This window comes from Muscardinus avellanarius (assembly GCF_963383645.1).
Source record: "Muscardinus avellanarius genome assembly, chromosome: 2".
NCBI lineage: Eukaryota > Metazoa > Chordata > Mammalia > Rodentia > Gliridae > Muscardinus > Muscardinus avellanarius.
This window is the reverse complement of record NC_137787.1, coordinates 130,258,606-130,281,578: the sequence shown is the minus strand read 5'-3', so window position 1 is coordinate 130,281,578 and position 22,973 is coordinate 130,258,606. Positions and strand designations below refer to the sequence as shown.

Below are 22,973 nucleotides of genomic sequence, written 5' to 3'. Positions count from 1 at the left end.
CAGTTATAAGTGAGATGATGCAGTATTTTTTCTTTTTGCCTGGTTTTTATTTTATTTCTTTCTTTTTCTTTTTCTTTCTTTTTTTTTTTTTTTGTGTGTGTGTGTGTGACTGGGGATTGAACCTAGGGGCTTTCTACTCCTGAGCTACAGCCCCAGCTTTATTTTTTATTCTTATTTTGAAACAAAGTCTAACTAAATTGCAGAGGGCCACACTAAGTAGCTGAGACTGGCTGCAAACCTATGATTCTCCTGTGTCAGCCTGGCTTTACCTGGTTTATTTCAATTAGTAGATTGTCCTCCAGATTCATCCATGTTGTTGCCCTCCTACTTTTTTTTTAAGGTTTGTGATATATATATATATATATATATATATATATATATATGTATGTATATATGTATGACAATTTCTCTAGTCATCTGTCAATGGACACTTAGGTGGTTTCTATAGCTTGAACAATTCTGCAATTAACTTGGGTACAAATATCTCTAAGATATTGATTTAATTTGCTTTGGGCATATACTAAAGCAGTAGGATTTCTGGATCACAAGGTAGTTCTATTTTAAATTTTAAAGGAACCTCCATATTTTTTTCCATAGTGGCTGTACTAATTTACATTCCCACCAGTAGTGCACAAGGGATCTATAAAATGGCCACTAGAGGAATAAATGAATGAAGTTGCTCATTAAAGCATGTGTGTGAACAAGTCAGAAATGAAAAACAGCTTTAAAAAAAGGTTCAGGAATGGCAAATTGAAGAGGGTAGAGAACACCAACTAGGAATGAATTGGCAATTGGGTTTGTGAAGGCAGGTAGGTCTTCCCTCCTTTAATTTGGGTAATAGGCAGCAGCTTCTGTTAGATTCTGAAATAAATGGAGAGGCCAGAGATGAACCTGAACCCACTTGGTCAGGAGAAAGAAGGGGCGGAAGAAGGTGGAAGGCAGAGGGAGGCCGGGAGAATTTGAGCCTGCGCCCCTGGTGAGCAGATGGAGCGCTTTTTCCGCCTCCCCTATGGCTTACACCAGGGCTATGGAAACACACTGACTTTGGGCCAGCCTGAACTCTTGGGGCACCAACAGCCTGACTGGAGGCAAAACGTGGGTCCCCCTACTTTCTTGGCCAGGCCAGGGCTGCTGGTGCCGGCAAATGCCCCTGACTACTGTGTGAACGCTTATAAAAGGGCACAGCTTAAGGCCATTCTAGCCCAGATGAACCCCAACCTGAGCGTGCGGCTGTGCAAGGCCAACACCAGGGATGTGGGTGTGCAGGTGAGCCCGCGGGTGGACAAGTCTGTGCAGTGCTCGCTGGGGCCTCGAACCCTGCGCAGCTGCTCCGCCTGGAACAGCACTGGCCACAGGGAACCTACCGCAGCCTGGGGAGGCTGTTCACCAGTGGCCAGCCACAAGGGCTTGATCCAGCTGCAGAAGAATGGGGAGGATGGGAAAAACGAGGCACTCTCAGGTCCTTCAGAGGCCAGCCCACAGCTGCCATCCACGCCAAAATCAGAGCATGGCAGGCAGGAGGAGCTACAGCAATCTGAGGAGTTGAGGGATGAAGATGCCGCAGCTCCTCTGGAAAGGAAGAGCAAACAGGTACAGAGAGACACTACCCATCTGCTCTGGAAGGCCAGCTTTCAGGTGGACTTGCCCTTCCCTCTTTCGAGTCCTCCTCAGCCCTCTCTGTTCTCTCACCATGTCTGGGGCAGTAAGAGCAAAGTCTTCTCTCACTTCCTCTATTTATTTGATGAGGGCGTTCTGAAAAAAACCTATTGTCCATGAATTATAAGTTATGCAAGTTCTTTTTTGGTAAAACAGGACTCCCACCAAGCCTATTAAGTCTCTGAAAACCAAAAGTCTGGGGACCGTTGCAGTTAGGAAATGAGATAAGGAGCTGCCAGTCTGTGAAATAGGAAGTCAGGTTTTGTTTTGGGAGATTGTGCTGGTGGCATTGAGGAAAGGCATTGGGAAAGTATGAGCAGCTGCAGGAACCCCAGAGAAATCCTGAAGAGAGACGAGAAACTAAATTACAGAACTGAAAGCAGATATAAGTGAGGTTAATTTCTATTCCTTACATCAAGCAATCAGGAAAAACCTGTGGACACCCCCAGATAATAAGAGATCTCTCTCCCTTTTATTTTCAGTTTTTGGAACCAAAATATGGCTACTTTCACTGTAAAGAGTGTAAGACCAGATGGGAGAGTGCTTACGTGTGGTGCATTCCTGGAACTAATAAGGTTCGTGAAAGTGAATGGGATGTAAGAGGAAAATGGGGTGGGCACATTAGGTTTTTAGTGGAGGGAAGGTTTTCTTTGGAGCATGACCATCACCACCCTGTCTCGTTCACCTTGGCCTCAGCAGTGCCAGGCATGTGCCAAGTGCTCAGGGATTGTTTCAACCACACTGAATTGGTCAGTTCACCCACCCTGGTTTTCTTTCTCTATTTACTTTTTGGTACTGAGGATTGAACGCAGAAGCCTTCTACCTCTAAGCTACATCTCCAGTCCTTTTTACTTTGTATTTTGAAATAGGGTCTCACTCAGTTGCTGAGACTGGCTTTGAACCTTCCATTCTCCTGTCTAGGCCTCCCAAGTACTGGGATTCGGATTCTAGTTGTGCACTGCCTCGCCCCACTCCACCTCAGTTTGACCCACATTCTGGTGTTGTATGTGGTTTGGTAATGAACTCTTGCTCTATCTACACTGGGACTCTGTTTTCTAGTTGGTGTATTTTGAACAGGTGTGGCCCTTAGCCTGAGAAAATTTCTACTGTTTTTCCACAAGGTGGCGCGATAAGAGAAATGACTTGTAAAAGTTAAGTTAGGCAAAGACCAACTGTGTCTCCCTATTTGAGTTAATTGACACATATTAAGATAAAGACTTCACATTTAGTTCCGCATTCCAAGATCCTCATGAGCAACTACACCAGTCATCATGGACCTTCACTTCAGAATGAGAACAGTAGGCTACAGCTGTGCTGCTTCTGCCTCTTGCTTGGCCTGTGTATTTCATTTTGTAGAGTCTACATAGATACTGTTTCATTAACATCTGTCTCCCTTCTTCCTCCCTCCTTCCCTTCCATCTTTCCTTCCTTCATACTAGGATTGAACCCAGGGTGTTCTACCTCTGAGCTGCATCTCCAGCCCTATTTATTTGTTACTTTTTGTGGTACTGAGGATTGAACCAAGGGCATCAGCTGAACTACATCCCCAGACCTTCTTTTTTTTGAGACGGTTTCTCATTAAGTTGCCCAGGCTGACCTAGAACTTGTGAGCCTACTGCTTCAGCCTCCTGAAGACCTGGAATTATAGGCATGCACCACTGCTCCTGGCCTATTTTGTTAACTTCTAAAAGCTTTTGAGTTTGTGTTGAATGTTCAGATACAGCCATCTGGCTGAAAGACTGTGAAGGGAGAGGGCAAAGAAGAGTGTTATGATGTGAATGAAGACTTTCAGACTAGTACTGAACTAGACTCAGGAGGGGAATAGATTTAAAACTAAGTTAAAATCACTTCCTTTCTCATTCCAAAAGGAAAAACAAAAGGATGGATTTACCTCAGATATTCCAAGGCGCTAGGATACAAAGAACAAGACAGAGAACTCACCCTTAAATTTGGTGATACACATATAGTAACACCCATAGCAAAGAGATGGCACAGAAATTACACAGGAGGGGGATGGTTAACCTGTCTGAGGAACAGTGTTATGATGTCCAAAAGAACCTAAAAGGACAAATAAGGAAGAATTTACCAAGTAAAGCAGGGAGAAAACGCACAGGAAAATGCACGAAGCCCAGAAAGCACATGGCGCTAATGGGTAACCACAAATGATTTAAAGTTCAAGTAGGGAAATACTGGAAAAGATGACGTGTCAGGGAGATTAGTGTAGGACAAAAGGACGGAGTTTGACCCATACAGTGAATAAAACCATAATCAGAGCTACTTTTCATTATTGAATACCCGTTATGGTTCTTTGTGTACTTTACTGGGTGTTAGAGCTACAGAAAAAACAGTATTATCCTAATTTTACAAATAAGGAAAATCAGGTTCATAGACTACGAATGGGTAACTGATAGCACTAGTAGAGCTTAGTACCTCAAGGGTTGCTGAGTGTGATGATGCATGCCTGTAATCCTAGAACTTGGGAGGCCGAGACAGGAGGATTGCAGGTTTAAGGTCATTCTCTGCAATTTAGTAAGGCCCTCAGTAACTTAGGGAGATTTTGTTAAAAAAAAAAAAAAAACTGGGGATGAAGCTCAGAGGTAGAAGCCCTTCTTGGTTCAGTCCCCAGTACCACATAAATAACAACTAAAAACTAAAAACTCAAGGGTAGAGGTTGGATAACAGCAAAATACAGGTAAGGAAATTAATTACTTAAATCAGGAACTTGAAGTTTAGAAGATATATACATGTATCAGCTTGTATTAAAAATACCAATTTATTTTTAGGTTTATTTCAAACAACTCTGTTGCAAATGCCAGAAGAGTTTTAACCCGTATAAAGTAGAAGCCATCCAATGTCAGGTAAGCACATGGAACACTTTCATTGTGTTTATAATATTCTAATCAACATGAAGCCTGTATGACAGTGTTAGGGTTTGATAGAATTGGATGTTGGCATAAGCATGTTAGGTTTTTATAGTTTTGAAATTGTATGATTGGGCATTTTAATTTGCTGTTTTGAAGAGAAGGATAGGGAAGACTCACTAGTAAGTTGCCTTATGCAGCATGTTTATGTAAGGTGTATGTTTTTCCTGAGAGCCTGTGTGTTGTTGAATATAATCATTGAATGTAATAAGCTTTACTATGTGATAAACTTTGGGATAAGTGTTTTGGAAACATTGTTTTCTTTAATTTAACCTTTGTAATAGGTGTTACTCCCATTTTGTAGATCAGAAAGTTAAATTCAATAAGATGAGATAACTTGCTGAAGTCCAGAGTGTTAGTGTTAGGTCTGTGATTGGATTCCATGGTGTCTTCCAATGTCTAGAAAGTCACAAAATTAGATGAGATCTTGACTTCCTATTAAGTCCTTTTTAGTTTGTGTGTGTGGGGGGGTAATCTAAAACAACCAAAAAGAAACCTGTCTCTAAGCTTTTCAGAAAACTATGATATAATTTTTGTAAGCAGGAAAAGTTTTTGTTTGTTTTGGTGGTATAGCCCTTTTTATTTATTTTGAAACAGGATATCACTAGGCTGCTGAGAGTCTTACTACATTGCTGAGGCTGTCCCAGAACCTATGATCCTCCTATCTCAGCCTCTCAAGTACTGGGATTACAGACAAAGAAATTTTTTTGTTTATGGTGGTATGGGTAAAACTCAGGGCTTTGTTCATGCCAAGCAAGTACTCTACTACTGAGCTGTATACCCAGCTCAAACTTTTTTGGTTGCACTGGGATTCCTGGAAACCCTTCTACCTCCAGGCTACACTCCCAGACACACACACACACACACACACACACACACACACACACACACACACACATATTTTTAATTTGGAAACAGGGTCTCTTAACCTGCGCGATCCTCCTGTCTCCGTCTCTCAAGCGCGGGCATTACAAGTGTGCACCACCACACCCGGCAAGCTCAAACTTTTTAAACTCGATAGTTTTTGCTTGTAATTCTTCACTATAATTTAAAATAAATGATTTATAAAATTAGTTTATAAATGACTTCTCAGATTTTCTAGTCTGAAATTCTTATTACATTGGGTTTAAGGTGGGTGTGGTTGCTCTTTCTTGAAATCCCAATACTTGGGAGGCTGAGACAGGAGGAGCATAGGTTTAAGGATAGTCTCAGTAAGTAGACTCTCATTTACCTAGTGAGACCCTGTTTCAAAATAGAAATAAAATAGGGCTGGGGGTGTAGCTTAAATTTAGAATGCTTCTGGGTTCAATTTCCAATACCACGTATGTGTGTGCGCGCGTGCACACACACACACACACACACACACACACGCACACACACACACACACACACACACACGCACACAAAATTGGCCTTAAATATATTTCTTACTAACACCGGGCGTGGTGGCGCACACTTGTAATCCCCAATGCTTGGGAGGCGGAGACGGGAGGATCGCGCAGGTTCGAAGCCAGCTGTGCTGGCTTAAGAGACCCTGTTTCCAAAAATAAAAAAGTATAAAAAAATAGGTCTAGGAGTGTAGCCCGGAGGTAGAGGGCTTCCAGGAACCCCAGTACCACCACACACACACACACACACACACACACACACACACACACACACTATATATATATATATATATATATATTATATTGTATATTATATATATAGCAAGATATATACATCTATACCTATTTATCTATACCTATGATCACTTGAGTTGATTTTTAATTCTTTTTTTTTTTTTTGCGGGTCTGAGGATGGAATCCAGGGGCATTCGACCTCTGAGCTACACCCCCTGCCCTATTTTTTATTCTTTTTATTTTGAAACAGGGCCTCACTAAGTAGCTGAGGCTGTCCACAAACCTATGATCCACCAGTCTCAGCCTCCTGAATGCTGGGATTACAAGCGTGCGCCACCACACCGACTTTAATTCCACTTTCTAATGGGTTATCTTGGTAGTTATTCTTTAATGTTCTTCTGGTGGTTGCCATTGAGATTACAGCATGACCTCTTGACTTAAAATCTAAATACCTCTTCTAACAATGCAATGACTAGTAGACTAATCCCATATCACTTCATCCTAGTCTGTGTGCTGCTATGCTGTAATTTTAACCATATTTAAAAATTTGAGATATTTTATAAGATCAGTATTCATTAACTAACAATATATCTATCCTTTCAGTTGTCCCTGGATCCTTTGGTATATTTTTATATCTCAGATAACTTTTTTTTTCTTTTTGGTACTAGGGATGGAACCCAGGGGCCTTCTACTTCTAGGCTACAGTCCCAGACTTATTTTATATTTTATTTGAAAACAGGGTCTCACTAAGTTGCTGAGAGCCTCACTAAGTAGCTGAGGCTGGCTTCGACCCTGTGCGATCCTCCTGTCTCAGCCTTCCAAGCACTGGGATTACAAGTGTGCACCACCATGCCTGGCTTCAGATCACTTTTATTTCACTTGTAGAACACATTTTATTTTTTTAGTTTTTTTCTTTATCGAACAAAAGTGGTATACATTTAAATTATACTTGGTGCCCTCTCCCACCCCGCCCCTGTTTTCCCTTCCCCCCTCCCACCAATGATTGTCCAGGGTAACCATGCCATATTCATAATTTTACACAGGACTTTCCATCTTCTTGCAAATGATATGATTTTGTTCTTTTTTATGGCTGAGTAGAATTCCATTGTGTGTTCTCCATTTTTTGCAATCCATTCATCTGTTGATGGAGACCTGGGTTGGTTCCATATTTTGGCTATTACAAATTGAGAACACATTTTAATATATTCTGTAGTACAGGTCTGAAGGTGATCAATTCTATTTTGTCTGGAATTTTTTTTTTTTGTACACTGGGAATTGAACCTAGGACATTCTCTCTGAGCTATAGCCCTAGTCCTATTTTTTATTTTTATTTTTTATTATTTTTACTGTCTTGCTATATTGCTGAAGTTTCCAATCTGGTCTCCAATCTGTAATCCCTCTGTCTCAGCCTCTCAGTTGCTGAGATTACAGATATGTGCCACCATGCCTGGTTTTGGTTTTATTTTTGAGATTTTTGCTGAGTATTGAAAATTTCGATTGATAGTAGTTCTTTCTGTCCTTTTAAGAAAGATTAGGGTAGTAGGGGAAAGTATTTTGATTTGGGGGTTACACGTAAAACACTGATCATTTAGTGACCAAACCATTCCTTCTTTTCTAAAGACCTGTTCAAAGTCTCGTTGTTCCTGTCCTCAAAAGAAAAGACACATTGATCTAAGGAGGCCTCATCGACAGGAACTGTGTGGTCGTTGCAAAGACAAGAAATTCTCCTGTGGCAATATTTACAGCTTTAAATCCATCATATGACAGGCAGTGTGGCTTGTGAACTCTTATAACTCATGGTACTATCTTTTCTGCAACTTGGCTCTGACTTGGCATTTGAAAAATTGACGAGGCTTTTGTATTTTTTGTAGCTTGTTTAACAATTATATAATGTGAATAGAATAAATGCATATGAAATAGACCATTGAGACATATTAATTGGTGATCCTAGGGTAAAAACATAAACATAATACTGGGAAATGGTAGAGATTGTCAGTTAAGGGAACAGTGAAAAGGGAAAAATAGTTATTTACTTGACAAATTTATAATCTGAGTGTTTTAAGCACTGAGAATGTAGAGATAATCAAGCGGGTAAGGTCTTTGCTCCCAAATATCAATCATTATAGTGTACCTGGCAGGGTTATAACTCATCACAGCATCATATTAAGTGGGAATATGAGCTGAGGGTGGTGGTTCATGCCTGTAATCACAGTACTTGAGAGGCTAAGATAAGAGGATTGCAGGTTCAGACTAGCCTCAGCAATTTAGCAAAGCCCTCAGCAACTTAGCGAGATTATTTCAATTTTTTTTTTTTTTTTTGGTGGTACTGGGGTTCCTGGAAGCCCTTCTACCTCCAGGCTACACTCCCAGACCTATTTTTATATTTTAATTTGGAAACAGGATCTCCTAAGCCAGCGCGGAGCTGGCTTCGAACCTGTGCGATCCTCCTATCTCTGCCTCCCAAGCGCGGGGATTACAAGCGTGCGCCACCACGCCTGGCTCAAAATTTAAAAATAGTGCTAGGGTGTGGCTCAGGTAAAACACCTCTGGATTCAATCTGCAGTACCCCCCAAAAATAGAAGTTATTATACCTTTTTCATAGGTGGCGATGAAGGCACAGAGAGGTCATGGGGTAGAGCCAGGATTTGAACCCAAGTAGAGTAGGTCTTGTTCTGTGCTTCCTACTGGATTTATATTTTCTCTCAAATCCAGATGGTGATAAGTGGTATGAAGAAAATATGACACAATGATAGAATACACCTTGTTGAGTGGCTGGGAAGAGGTGACCAGAGAACTAAGACCTGCAGGATGAGGGAGCCTGGAGGAGATGGTGTGACACAAGAAGAGCAAAGGCCCTGAGGGGATGTGACTCCTACATAGCATGTTCTAGGGCAGGGGCCTCCCTGAGGCTCCTGTGGAGCAGAAAACAGGCTTGGGTCACAGGTTTTTATTTTATTTTTCCGTGTGTGTGTGTGTGTGTGTGTGTGTGTGCGCGCGCTGGTGATCAAACCCAGTGGTAGTGAGTTTACCCACTGAACTACTCCCTCATTCCTTTTTATTATTTTGGGACAAGGCCTCTCCCTGCTGCCCAGGCTGGTCTCAAACCTGTGGTCTTTCTGTCTTAGCCTCCTAAATACTGGGATTATAGGCATGTGCTACCATAGCTCACAGAGGGATCGTGTTGTTTTGATTTTTTTTTTTTTTTTTTTTTTTGTGGTACTGGGTATGGAACCCAGGGGCTTTTCCATCTCCGGGCTATACTCCCAGACCTATTTTATACTTTATTTGGAAACAGGGTCTCACTAAATTGCTGAGAGCCTCACTCAGTAGCTGAGACTGGCTGCGAACCATATTCTTCCTGTCTTGGCCTCCCAAATGCTGGGATTACAAGCATGCACCACCACTCTCGGCTCAGCTTCCATTGACATTATGTACATGTGAGAATACCAAAGCCAATCTCAATATCCTGTGTGGGGAGGGAGGGAGTGGAGAGGAAGCTGGGAAAGCCCACCAAATGCTCTATGTACGTGGATGTCACTGTTGCTATGATTTACATAATGTGAGACTATAATGCACCAATAAAAGTATATGAAAAGTATATACATAAATAAATGTGTCAAGAAGCACAGAAGAGAATGGTGTGATGAAAGTGAAGATAAACAGTGTTTCAAGAAAGCGGGAGTCAATTGAGTTAAATCACACAGCAGACAAACTTGGGGGTTGGATTTAGTAATGTGGAGGCGACTGCTGATACTGAAAAGAGAAGTTTCAGTGGAATGGTGGAAATAGACGCCAAGTTAAAGCTGAGAAAGTGAATACAAGTAATACTTTTGCTGTTAGAAAGCAGAGAAACTGCTGAAGGCCATTTGGAGGAAGGGGAGGTGCTGAGGATGTGGGCATGTTGATGGGACTCATCCAGTCCAGAGAAGTTGGTGGCACAGCAGGGAGGGGGGATGCAGGCAGGAGCACAGCCTGGAAAGAGGGGTCCCAGATCTGCGCGGAGTGAGTAGGTCTTGGGGGAAGCAGTGACACTCCTTTATTGTAAAAGCATGGAATGCTTAGAGCACAGGGCTACATAGACAATTTTATACTTTTGGTGATAAGTATGAGAATTGCTTACTGGGTGGGAAGCTAAGGCAGGAGGATCATGTGTGAAATGATTCTCAGATATAGCAAAATTAACATGATCAGGGAGCTATAACTGTGTTTTTAAGGTTGTCCAATAGTGTTAGCTCATTTAGAAATTAGGGACCATTTGATGTTTGCTGGAGCTGCCAGCAGCCTTGATGGCATTCTCCACCTCAGCCTTATGGTTCAGGTGTGAAAGGGGAGCTCTTAGGTTGAACCAGGCTTGGCGTTTAGCCAGCTGAGCAGGAGAGAAGGGGAAGGCATCTCTTGCAAATGTCTAAATAGGCATAGGGTTTCATGAGTGAGGACAGGTGAGGTCCACAGGTTATTCACCATGGCAGGAAAATTATTAGAATTGGGGACTTTTTTTATTTTTTAATAAGCCTCCTAGCCAGGCATGCTGACACATGCTTGTAATCCCAGTACTTGGGAGGCCAAGACAGGAGGATTGCAAATTCTTGGCCAGCCCCAGCTACTTAATGAGGACCTCCACAATTTAGAACCTGTTTCAAAATAAGATAATAAAATAGGGCCGGAGGTGGAGCTCAATGCCCCTGGATTTCAACCCAGTACCAAACAAACAAAAAAACTTTGTGGTGGACAGTAGTGCTGGTGTTGAGCGGAGGATGTCTAGAACAGCCTGGTGGCATGCATTTTAAAGTCTCTGGGTTGTTTGAAATAGAAGTAAGGAGAGAAACATTAAAAAATAGTGGAGGAAGCAAAGAAGAATTTCCTCCTGCTTTCCCTGGAATTTCACAGCCATGGCTGATGGCTTCAGTTCTTGGACTCTAAAGTCAGCATACAATATCAGAATACGAATTTGCTGTTAAAAGCAGGATCTGGGCAAAGAGGAGATGGTGACAGAGAAGGAAGCATCTGCCAGGAAACCTAGCCTGTGCAAAGCACTGGATTCTGGCCACGCACTTCCTGTGACCTCGAATATGAAACAGACAAAACACCAGGGACAGGTTGGGGAAGAATCATAGCAGAACATCCGATGTGGAAAATAACTCGGGGCCTGCTGGAGAAGACAGTAGCTTGCTGTGTAATCAGTTTCTTCCACCTCAGTGTCTTTCAAAGTGATTAAAGTGCCAGTTTGGCTGGGCATGGTGGTACACGCTTGTAATCCCAGCATTCGGGAGGCTGACTAGAGGATAGCCTCAGCTACTAAGTGAGGCTCTCTGCAACATAGAACTTGTTTCAAAAGTAAAGAATAAAAAAAGGGCAAAGGATGTAGCTCGGACATTGAATGTCCCTGGGTTCCATCCCCAGACTCACACACAAAATGCCAATTTGGGAAACCCTGCTCTGGATTTACCAAATTGGTCTCTAGAGGGGTCAACCTGAGGGACTCTGCACTTTTGGCAACCACCTTGGGGTGATTCTTAAGTTTGAGGACCAGGAAAGCAGGTGTCTGTTTTATAAGTGGATTAGAATCACTTGAACCAGCCCCGTGTGGTGGCACACATTTGTAATATCAGTACTTGAAGATCACAGGTTTGAGACTAGCCTCAGCAATGTAGTGGGGCACTGGACAACCTAGTAAGACCCTATTTCAAAACAAAAATAAAATGGGCTATGGGTCTAGCTTGGAGATAGAGTGCCCTTGGTACTACATATGAATAAATTATTTTTTAGGCTGGACCTGGTAGTGAATACTTGTAATCCCAGTACTTGGGAGGCTAAGACAGGAGGATCTTGGGTTTGAGACTAGCATTAGCTACTTAGTGAGCCCTCTGCAACTTAGAACCTGTTTCAAAATGAATAAAAAATTAAGCTGGGTGTGGTGGCGCATGCTTGCAATCCCAGCATTTGGGAGGCTGAGACCGGAGGATCACAGTTCGTGGACAGCCTCAGCTACGTAGTAAGGCCCTCCACAACTTAGTGAGAACCTGTCTCAAAATAAAAAAAATAAAAAATAGGGCAGGTTTTTTTTTTTTTTTTTTGGTAGTATTGGGGGTGGAACCCAGAGGCTTTCTACTTCCGGGCTATACTCCCAGACCTATTTTATATTTTATTTGGAAACAGGGTCTCACTAAGTAGCTGAGGCTGGCTTCGAACCTGCCCCATCCTCCTGTTTCAGCCTCCCAAGCGCAGGGATTACAAGCCCTGCCCTAAAGCCGGCTTGTAATGCCACCATGCCTGGCTTTAGGGCAGGGGTTGTAACTCTGAGGTCGAATGCCCCTGGATTCCATCCCCAGACCCACACATACACACACACACACACAAATCCCCAGTACATACATACACACACACACATACATGTTTGTATACACAATATATGTATATATATGAATGTATACATATGTTTTTGTGGCAAAATATATAACATGAGCCAGGCATGGTGGCTATACCAGTCAGTACTTGGGAGTCTTAGGAGATACGAAAATTATAGGTCTGAGACCAACCTCAGCAATATAGTTGATGGGGATTGAATCTATTGATTGCTAATATGAGAAGTATTAATTGCTAATAAGAATGAGCTTTAATATTTAGGCAGAATAGTAAAAATACTTTTCTCCATCTCTAAACTGTCAGCCAAGAGCTGAAGCCAAGGTTGACCTTGGTCAGCTAAAAGTTGGCTTTTTAGCCTGCCTGAACACTGAATGTTAAATCACTGACACTTACACTTAGAAAAAGAATTATATAGACTCTCACAATAGTTTAGACTAAAGTTAAAAGATGAAAAAGCAAGCTATATTAACCCAATATTAATTACTAATAACACAAAGTAGATATAGCCCTAAACCTCTATACTTTACGAGACAGATGCTTTAGCCAATTAAGCGATAGAGCCAACCTCTATACTTTAAAAGATTATATTCTTTTTTTTTTTTTTTTTTTGGTGGTACTGGGGTTCCTGGAAGCCCTTCTACCTCCGGGCTACACTCCCAGACCTATTTTTACATTTTATATTTGGAAACAGGGTCTCCTAAGCCAGCGCGCGCGGCTGGCTTCAAACCTGCGCAATCCTCCTGTCTCTGCCTCCCAAGCGTGGTGATTACAAGCGAAAAGATTATATTCTTGCTGGGCATGGTGGCGCACGCTTGTAATCCCCGCGCTTAAGAGGCGAAGATAGGAGGATCGTGCAGGTTCGAAGCCAGCCTCACTGGCTTAAGAGACCCTGTTTCCAAATAAAAATATAAAATAGGTCTGGAAGTGTAGCCCTGAGGTAGAAGGGCTTCCAGGAACCCCAGTACCACCAAAAATAAATAAATAAAAGATTATATTCTTGTGTCTTTCTTTTATTATAAATCAAGTTTTCAACAGAAGTAACTTCTAGCAGACAGAGTTAAGGAAAAACTGAGAACTCACCAAGAACACATGTGGACAGTATATGCTTTAAACTTAATAAAGCTAAAGACAAAGCAGGCTTCTACCATGTAGCCCCCTGACCTTGCTAACCAAGTAACACATTTTGATCAGTGATGTCAGACCTGTCTGTCCCTGTGAGGATGAACAAAGAAGGTTAACAGAAAGTCTTCCACAGCAGAGATAACTGGCAGGCCTACACCTGCTTTTGGTGGGAAAATAGGACTTTTGGCTAAGCAGAAAAAGAAAAAGAAAATAAAGAATTCTTATTAAAAAGAAGTTATGTGTTTAAAGACTTTAGTGTCTTAATTTCAAGGCACTCAACTGGATCCCTCTGACCTAGTACTTTGATTGCTCTGTCTCCACTTTCTACTTGTAATTATCAAACTTTGCTTAAGCTTGTAGCCATGCAGTTCTGGCTATTTTTTCTAAACTAGCTAAGAACAAGAACCCACAGTAACATCCTAAACTGTTACATTAGCAAGACTCTCAGTAACCTCACAAGATGCTGTTTCAATATAAAAAATAAAAAGGACTAGAGGTATAATTTGGATGTAGAATGCCCCTGGGTTCAATCCTCAGTACTCCTTCAAATAAATATGAAATTTACTTTTTTTTTTTTTTTTTGGTGGTACTGGGGTTCCTGGAAGCCCTTCTATCTCCAGGCTATACTCCCAGACCTATTTTATTTTTGGAAACAGGGTCTCTTACGCCAGCACGGCTGGCTTTGAACCTGTGCAATCCTCCTGTCTCTGCCTCCCAAGTGCGGGGATTACAAGCGTGCGCCATCACGCCCGGCGAAATTTACAATTTTAAAGTGTGTAATTTAGTGGCATTATATATACTTAATAATGTGTAACTACCACCAACTCTAGACTTTATTATCCCAAGCAAAGTGATCATTATAAATCATAGATCAAAATATGTCACTGGTGCTGGGCGTGGTGGCACATGCTTGTAATCCCAGCGTTTGGGAGGCAGAGACAGCATGATCGCACAGGTTCGAAGCCAGCCTCAGCTACTTAGGCTCTTGGCAACTTAGACCCTCTTTCCATATAAAGTATACAATAGGTCTGTGAGTATAGCCTGGAGGTAAAAAAAAAAAAAAAAGCCCCTGGGTTCTTCCCCCAGTAACACACACATGTCACTGCTCTGCCTCCAAACATCTAACAGCCTCCCATCTTGCCTAGTAAGGGGCCGTGTCCTTCCTGTGGTTCACAGTGCCCTCTGCCTCTCTGAACATTCTTCACTCATTTCACTTGGACTGCTGACTTCTTTCAACACAAGATCCTGCTCTTGCCATGGGATCTTTGTACTTGTTTTTCCCTGCTGCAACACCATTTTCCCAAAATGTTCTTGTTGGAGGGAGCCTCATTTATGCATAGCTTTGCCTTCTTGAAGGGCCTTCTCTGGCAGCCTTCCCAAAATAGCACTGTGCTCTGGTTCCTTTCTGTCCTGGCTTTGTCATTTTTCATGACCCCTATCACCATCTGATAAGATAGCCAAGCATCTCCCCACCTCTGAAGAGCATAAACTCAGAAGAGGGACCACAGCTAGGCATGGTGACACTCACTTGTAAGCCCAGTATTTGGGAGGCTGAGACAGGAGGATTGCAAGTTCATAGCCAGCCTCAGCTACTTAAGCTCTCTGCAACTTAAACCCTGTTTCAAAATAAAGAATACAAAATGGGGTGGGGGTGGGGTACAGGTCAGAGGTAGAATGCCCCTGGGTTCAATCTCTAGTACTGCAAAGAAAGAAAAAAAAAAAAAAAGAGGGACCACATCAGTTTCATTACTGCTATCTCCCTATGTTAGTACTCGACTTAGCGTGAGCAAGCTACACATTTGCCGAGTGAAGAAAACACCTCAGCCTCTGATATGTATTCAAATATGAATTGATCCCAAGAAGATGCATTGAAAACTTTAAAAACGAGCTTTATTGAGATAATTAACATACCATAAAATTCATCTGGGGACACTAATTTTATGTCATGTAGGCAGATATCTAGAAGCATGTGTAAGATATGGATGTAAGCAATGGTGCATTCTTTCTAGAGTTGTGTAATTCACTGAAAAGGTTTGTTAAGACTTGACACCAGGAGCATTAAAACCTGACTCTCTACATCTGTGTAATGCTGACAGTTACAAGCATCTTTACATCACAGCTACTTCAACAGTGTCTTCACTTTCTCACCTGTGGTAGAGAAGTAGAGCATTCACATGCCTCTAAACTGTATGGTGCGCTTTCAAAAACACCATGTTTGGAGACTATAATTTTAATCAAGTTATGTCAAAGTTAAAGCCTATCTTGATTGCTTTATATGCAAATGGATGAAAAATATGTTTTGACTCTAGACCATGGAGGTTTTTTGCTTTTTTATTACTGAAACATCTGTTGGGTATCTTCCCTCTCCCAATTATTAATAATAATCTTAATACTGAAACATCTGTTAGGTACTTCAACCTCTTTGTAGCCTTGGGGAATAAAATGAAAATGCATGTTGTAGGCGTGGCATGATAGCCAAGAAGATCTGAGTTATTGCTGGGCTCAGCTGGGCTCCTTTCCTACACAAATTTTCCCACTTCTACTCAAGGGAGAGGCAACAAAGCAATAGAGGAAAAGCAGAAAAACTCATTCACATTAACAAATTTCTTTTTTTAAAGTAAAATTACAAGCGTCTCTACTTTGTATGACTAGAGTCTAATGTCCCATGTTACAATAAACTGCTGACATTCTTTTTTTTTTAATGAGTAAACCAGCCAGGCACAGTGATGTACAGCTGTAACCTTGGAGGCTAAAACAGGAGAATCACAGGTTTGAGGCTAGTCTCAGAAATTTTATGAGACCCTGTTTCAAAATAAAACATAAAAAAGTCTAAGGGCATATCTCAGAGGTAGCATGCCCCTGGGTTCAATCACCAGTACCCCACTCCCCCCAAAAGAGTAAACCATCATGGTGGTTCTTTGCTGGATAAGAGGGAATGGTATAAACTCAGTCATGACTAGTCCTTTATTGTGTGGCTTTAAACAAAACTCTGAGAGGTGGCTATTGTCACCCACAGAAACCTGTATTTTATGAGGTATTTTCAGAGTGATCATGATCATTTGTTTTCTACAAATCACAGCAAATCATCTTTGAGCTAAAAAAATAACTTATCAAATGAATATGTTTACAACAATCTGAAAAGTTCTTAAAATACATTAGCAGTTGTTATCTGTGATAACAACAACATTAAACTTGGGTCAGACTCCCTCCTTACCACTAATAATTCAGTAGTTGTATATTAGCCAAGCCAGGTATATTTGTACAAGTAAAATATGAGTAGGAAGACAGTACAAATTCGATTGTTTTGTGCCTCTGTATCCTTGTTTTTCTAGTGGGGTGAAGAACAGAGAGGTGTCAGTGATAGCATGAGAAGTTCTACTACTTTTTCCTGCTTGTTATAAAGTCTTTTTTCAAAATTTTAAGGATGTCAACCTAGTGATAGGTTATGGACAACTAGGCCCCTCCTTCTTTCCTGATTTTTCTCTTCAGTTGATTACAGAGAGAACTGGTTGAAGGTGACATTCCTTTTTGGGGGTACCCACTTCCAATTATATTTACCTCTGGCTCCAAGGGCCATGTACTGCACAACCCCAACAAGCCATTCGTATACTACACATGTACCCACATGCAAAACTATAAATGTGTGTCAAAGGCAAACACTTTCATTAATCAGAAATAAAATCCAAGTTCAACATGTATTTTGTCTTTTTTTAGTCTAAAGAAAGTTCTGAACAGAATATCAATCAAGATTACATCACAAAAACTTTAAATGTATTTACAAAGTGAATAAGTTACATAGATAAACTTTGAATATGTTTTTGATGTGCAACAGATTCACATGCACACATCTAAAACTTGACAGCATTGAGTTTAAGGAGAAAACTTAAGTGTGGCCGTTTACACATATATTACAAATAAAATATGACATTCTTAGGAAACAGAGTGACAACTCATATTTTACTTTATGATTCTACTTCTAGATATCCAAGTGGATATTAAAATGTGCATGCGTGACAGGTGAAAAGACTTGGAATTTATAATGTGAATAACTTTTCTCTAAAAAATGGCAAAGTTAATTAAAATTAACACTTATCCTTCTGTAGTATAAATATGTTCATAAAAGCAACCTTCTAGTAAAAAGCAGCCAAGATCCTTAAAAAGGGTCTGTCTGGATCATTTTTTGGAGCAAAGAGATCCAGGGCCTTCAGAAACAGTAGCCTAGTAACATAAGAATGGTACTCCATAGCAGCTCCTTTTAGATACAGTAATTGCATTTGTATTCAAATAACAGTGTACATTAAAATTTAGTCCATTTACAATTCCCTTTTCAAATGCACAGGCTGTCAGCTTTTGACCATCTTAAAAATGTTCACTGGCCAGCTTCATTCTGCCTGTCTTTTTCTCAGCCTACACACACACACACACACACACACACACACACACACACACACACACAAGGAAAAATAAAGGGCACGGATGTACAAGTTTTAGAATATAATTTTTTTTCTAGTAAAGAAAACATTGCACTTTTGCCAATCTAAAACTTCTCCTAGAAAGGAAGGTATTGTTCCATGTCTTCAGCTTTGGTATGCAATGGAAGTCACTTCTTCAGTCATGAGTTGTTTGCTGTCACAGGATAACACACGTGTGCCACGCTGCAGGACGCTGGGATCTGTTGCAGTAGGTCCTATGTTCCCTTGGTTCTTAGAGTATTGCTACACATTGGAAGTTCTGCCATCCTCTTTAGAAAGAGTCCTACAGGTAACAAGAGGGAGAACAGTCTGTCCAAGCCTTGCGAAGGCTGAGAAGACACTGAAGGACGTCGCCCCAGCATGGCAGCACCGCCAGCTTGGAAACCCTGGGGGACGGGAGGCTCCTGTCAGAGACTAGTGCCAGAAACGCTGGAGTCTGGGAGAAAAGCAGTGAGGACACGGTAACTCTGGGTTCTGTGGATCATGTCCCGGATCTCCATGTTCAGCTCCATCAGTTTGGTGCAGATTTCGGTCAGGCTCTGGTTAGACCCCACCAGTGCATAAGTACCCGTCTGTCCCAGAGTCTGGTGACGGAAATAAATATTCAGTAGTGTTTGCACCTCATCGTCAGAACTGCTTCCAAAGATGTCATTGGGCCACAGACTTCTGCAGTCAAGAGAGAACAGCACAGATTAGAGGCATTATTGATTACAAAGTTGGGAAGTTCTGAGGCTTTGTTAGTGTAAGAATATTACTTGTTAAAAAAAAAAGCTTTATTGAAAAAAGCTAAAGTATACAAAATTTTGTGGGTTTTAGTAAATTCAGGGTTGGGCAAATATCGTTTTAATTAGTTTTTGAATGTTGGATGTTAATTGTTTTTGATAAAAATATCAGAAGTATAAAAATATTAGAACGGAATCTGATACTCTTAAAACATCAATCTCATTTGTTATACAGCATTCTCATTCCAATATTAATATAAAAATATAGGTTGAAAAGACCCTCCAAGTGTACTCAGATATTTGTTTTATTTATTTATTTATTTATTTATTTATTTATTTATAATTTATTTTTTTGCGGGTCTAGGGATGCAACTCAGGAGCATTCTGCCTCTGAGCTACACCCCCCAGCCTTATTTTTTATTCTAGGCTGCGGAGGGCCTCACTAAGTAGCTGAGGCTGTCTGCGAACCGCGATCCTCCAGTCTCAGCCCCCCGAATGCTGGGATAACAAGCGTGCGCCACCGCGCCCAGCAGATATTTGTTTTAAATTACATAGGGGTATACGCTTAAGTGCTTCCACATTTTAGGGCTAACGAATGACGAAAACAAACACCAATATGGGTAAGGTCTGGAAGCCAGGTATCTGGCATTGCAAGTGAAGATCTGAGAAGGGCAGTAGAATGCACAGACATTATTTCTGTGGTGAGCTTATCCCCACTCATGAGAAAGTCGTCAGGTGTGCATCTCTAAAAGAAACAGTAGAGTGACCTGCATTCCCTGATTTGCCGCAAAGCTTTGCCAAGTTCGTTGTTCTTCAGGCACTCCAGCATGGACTGGATGGCTGCTTCCGTGGACGTGAAGGTGGGCTCGGACCACGCTCCCTCTATGTAGAGGGGGTCTGCGGCGATGGCTGCTGTGGCCTCCTTCAGGTTTCTTTTCAGATCACTCAGTTCCCTGGACATGTTCAGCAGCTGTTATTATGAAAAGAAAAAAAAAAAGCCACTGTATCTAGGTGCAGGCTGTATTTTACATCCCAAATGAAAGAAATCTGATCATGTGGGTATGGTTAAGCACAAGCTTAATATCTTGGCAGATGACACTGTACTACACAGTATGTGTAAAGGATAAGAGGGTTGTAAGCATTGAGTAACTTTCTGTATCAACCTCTAGGATGCTTTTCTTATATAAAAAAGTAAACTTTTTGGGTTTTTGTTGTTGTTGTTGTTGCTAGGTATTAGCAATTAAATTTAGGGGTAGTTTATCTCTTGAGCTAGATCCCCAGCCCTATTTTGTTTTTTATTTTAAAATAGGGTCTCATGCTGGGCATGGTGGCGCACGCTTGTAATCCCCACCCGTGCTTGGGAGGCAGAGACATGAGGATCGCGCAGGGTTGAAACCAGCCTCGCTGGCTTAAGAGACCCTGTTTCCAAATAAAAATATAAAATAGGTCTGGGAGTGTAGCCCTGAGGTAGAAAGGCTTCCAGGAACCCCAGTACCATAAAAAAAAAAATAGGGTCTCAGCCGGGCGTGGTGGCGCACGCGTGTAATCCCTGCATTTGGGAGGTGGGGAGGATTGCGCAGGGGAGGTGGGGAGGATTGCGCAGGTTCGAGCCAGCCTCGCTGGCTTAAGAGACCTTGTTTCCAAATTAAAAAAAATAAAATAAAATAGGTCTGGGAGTGTAGCCCGGAGGTAGAAGGGTTTCCAGGAACCCCAGTACCACCAAAAAAAAAAAAAAAAAAAAGGGTCTCAGTAAATTGCTAAGACTGGTCTATAACCTACAATCCTCCTGTCTCAGCCTCCCAAGTACTGGGATTTACAGGCATATGCCACCACACTTGGCTTCTTTTCTTGTTTTTTTTTCCTTTTTATACTTTTATTGATGCATTATAATTACACGTCATAGTGAAATTCAAAGTGATACCATTCGTACATGCACACGTTACTTGGAGTATTTCCCTCCATATCTCAATCTACTCCCCTCTCCTCTCTCCCCTTGAGGTTAGTGAGATTGGTAGTGATACCTTCATATACGAATACAACATTGTTTGAACTGTTCCCTTCCTCAGTCTTCCTTTACCACCACCCCCACTGCTACTTCTCACCCTTAATCCCCTTCTACTAGTCTCTCTCCCCATTTAACTGAAGTCCCAGAGGGATGTTTTCTAAGACTCCTCCCTCTACCTCCACATATACACACACTGGATGCCTGAAACCTTGGATAGCACTGAGCCTTACATATACTAAGTTTTTTCTTATAAATACATACCTCTGATAAAGTTTGTTTATTTTTTGTGGTAGTGGGGACTGAACCCAGGGGCATTCTACCTCCGAGCTACACCCCCAGCCCTACTTTTTATTCTTTATTTTGAAACAGGTCTCACTAAGTTTTGGAGGGCCTCACTAAGTAGCTGAGGTTGGACATGAACCGTGATCCTCCTGTCTCAGCCTCCCAAGTACTGGGATTACAAGTATGCGCCACCATGCCCAGCAATGCTATGCTATATATATGAGGATTGAACCCAGATGTGTTCTACTTCCAAGCCACAAACCCAGCCCATTAATGTATGTATGTATGTATGTATGTATTTGTGATACTGAGGATTGAACCCAGGGGCATTCTGCCTCTGAGTTACATCCCTATCCCAATTTTATTTTTTATTCTGAAACAGTCTAAGTTGCAGAGGGCCTTGCTAAGTTGCTGAGGCTGGCCACAAACCTGTGATCCTACTGTCTCTGCTTCCCAAGTACTAGGATTACAGGAATGGGCCACCATGTCCAGCTTATATTTTATTTTGAAACAGGGTCTTGGTAAATTGCTGAGTCTCACCTCAAAGCTTGCAATCCTCTAGTCTCAGCCTCCCAAGTACTGGAATTATAGGAGTAAGCCACCATGCCCACACCCAGTTTAGGGCTATGCTTTTAATAGCTTTTAATATGATTTGTCCTCCTGAACCTAGCAGGAATTTAATCCCCAAATTCTTATGTTAATGATATTAAGAGGGTGGAAATTTCATCTGACTATGATATCTAGAGGTGGGGTCTTTATTTTTATTTTTTGCGGTACTAGGGATGGAACCAAGGGGCATTCCTCCTTTGAGCTACACCCTCAGCCTTATTTATTTATTTATTTGTTTGTTTATTTATTGTAGTACTGGAGATCGAACTCAGAGGCATTCTACCTTTGAGCTACACCCCTAGCCCCCTAGCCCTGTTTGTTTGTTTGTTTTTGTAGTACTGGGGATGGAACCCAGGGGCATTCTACCTCGGAGCTACACTCCTAGCCCTACTTTATATTCTTTATTTTGAAACAGGGTCTCACTGAGTTGCAAAGGATCTAAGCAGCTGAGGCTCTCCGCCAAACCATGATCCTCCTGTCTCAACCTCTCAAATGCTGAGATTACAAGTGTGTGCACCATCACGCCCAGCTCCCCAGCCAGATTTTTTGTTTCTTATTTGGAAACAGGGTCTCACTAGTTTGATGAGTTTTACTACTTGCAGAGGCTGTCCTGGAACCTGCAATTCTCCCGGCTCAGCCTCCCAAGTACTGGGATTATAGGAGTGTACCACCACACCCAGCTTATTCTTTATTTTGAAACAGGTCTCACTAAGTTGCAAAGGGCCTCACTAAGTAGCTGAGGTTGTCTGGGAACCAGGATCCTCCCATCTCAGCCACACCCAGCTCAGGTGGGGTCTTTAGAAGTGTAAAGATTAGGTCTTTAGGGTGGGACTTTCATGTTTAAATCTGGTGACTTTCTGAGGCACTCCCATAGATACACACACGCTCCCCCGCAGTAAAGTGATGTAGCCAGAACCTGGGCCATGCTGTTTGGACTTCAAGCCTTCAAAACTGTGAGCTAACATTTTCTCTTTGTAAAAAGAATTGGTACTGGGAGGGACTCTTACTATTATATCCCTGAAGATGTGGAGGAGACTTTGGAACTGGTTAACTGGAGGAGGTTGGAGGAGTCTGGAGGAGCAGGCTAGAGAAGGCCTGGGATGCTCTAAGGACGGGGAAGTCCTTGCTGTGGAGGTTTCAGATGGAAATATGACTTCTCTTGGGAACTGGAGTACAGACCATCCTTGTTACCTTGTGGC

General features: G+C 41.8%; 2 protein-coding genes across 3 annotated transcripts in view; one reads left to right on the top strand and one right to left on the bottom strand.

Moving 5' to 3' along the window:
* Positions 1-870: 870 nt before the first annotated feature.
* ZAR1L (zygote arrest 1 like) lies at positions 871-7,963 on the top strand (the record flags this gene model as incomplete). Its single annotated transcript, XM_080690165.1, is given in 5 exon segments — positions 871-960; positions 964-1,635; positions 2,139-2,231; positions 4,440-4,514; positions 7,820-7,963. Coding segments are annotated over 5 exon segments (1,074 nt in total).
* Positions 7,964-18,563: 10,600 nt separating this feature from the next.
* FRY (FRY microtubule binding protein) overlaps positions 18,564-22,973 on the bottom strand; it is a gene marked incomplete at both ends in the record, with an annotated part of 292,951 nt that continues 288,541 nt past the window's right edge. For both annotated transcript variants that reach the window (XM_080719965.1, XM_080719966.1), the window contains 2 exons: positions 18,564-18,822; positions 19,646-19,848. In XM_080719965.1, the coding sequence (XP_080576091.1) occupies positions 18,564-18,822; positions 19,646-19,848 (462 nt within the window). The remainder of the gene's footprint in view (positions 18,823-19,645; positions 19,849-22,973) is intronic.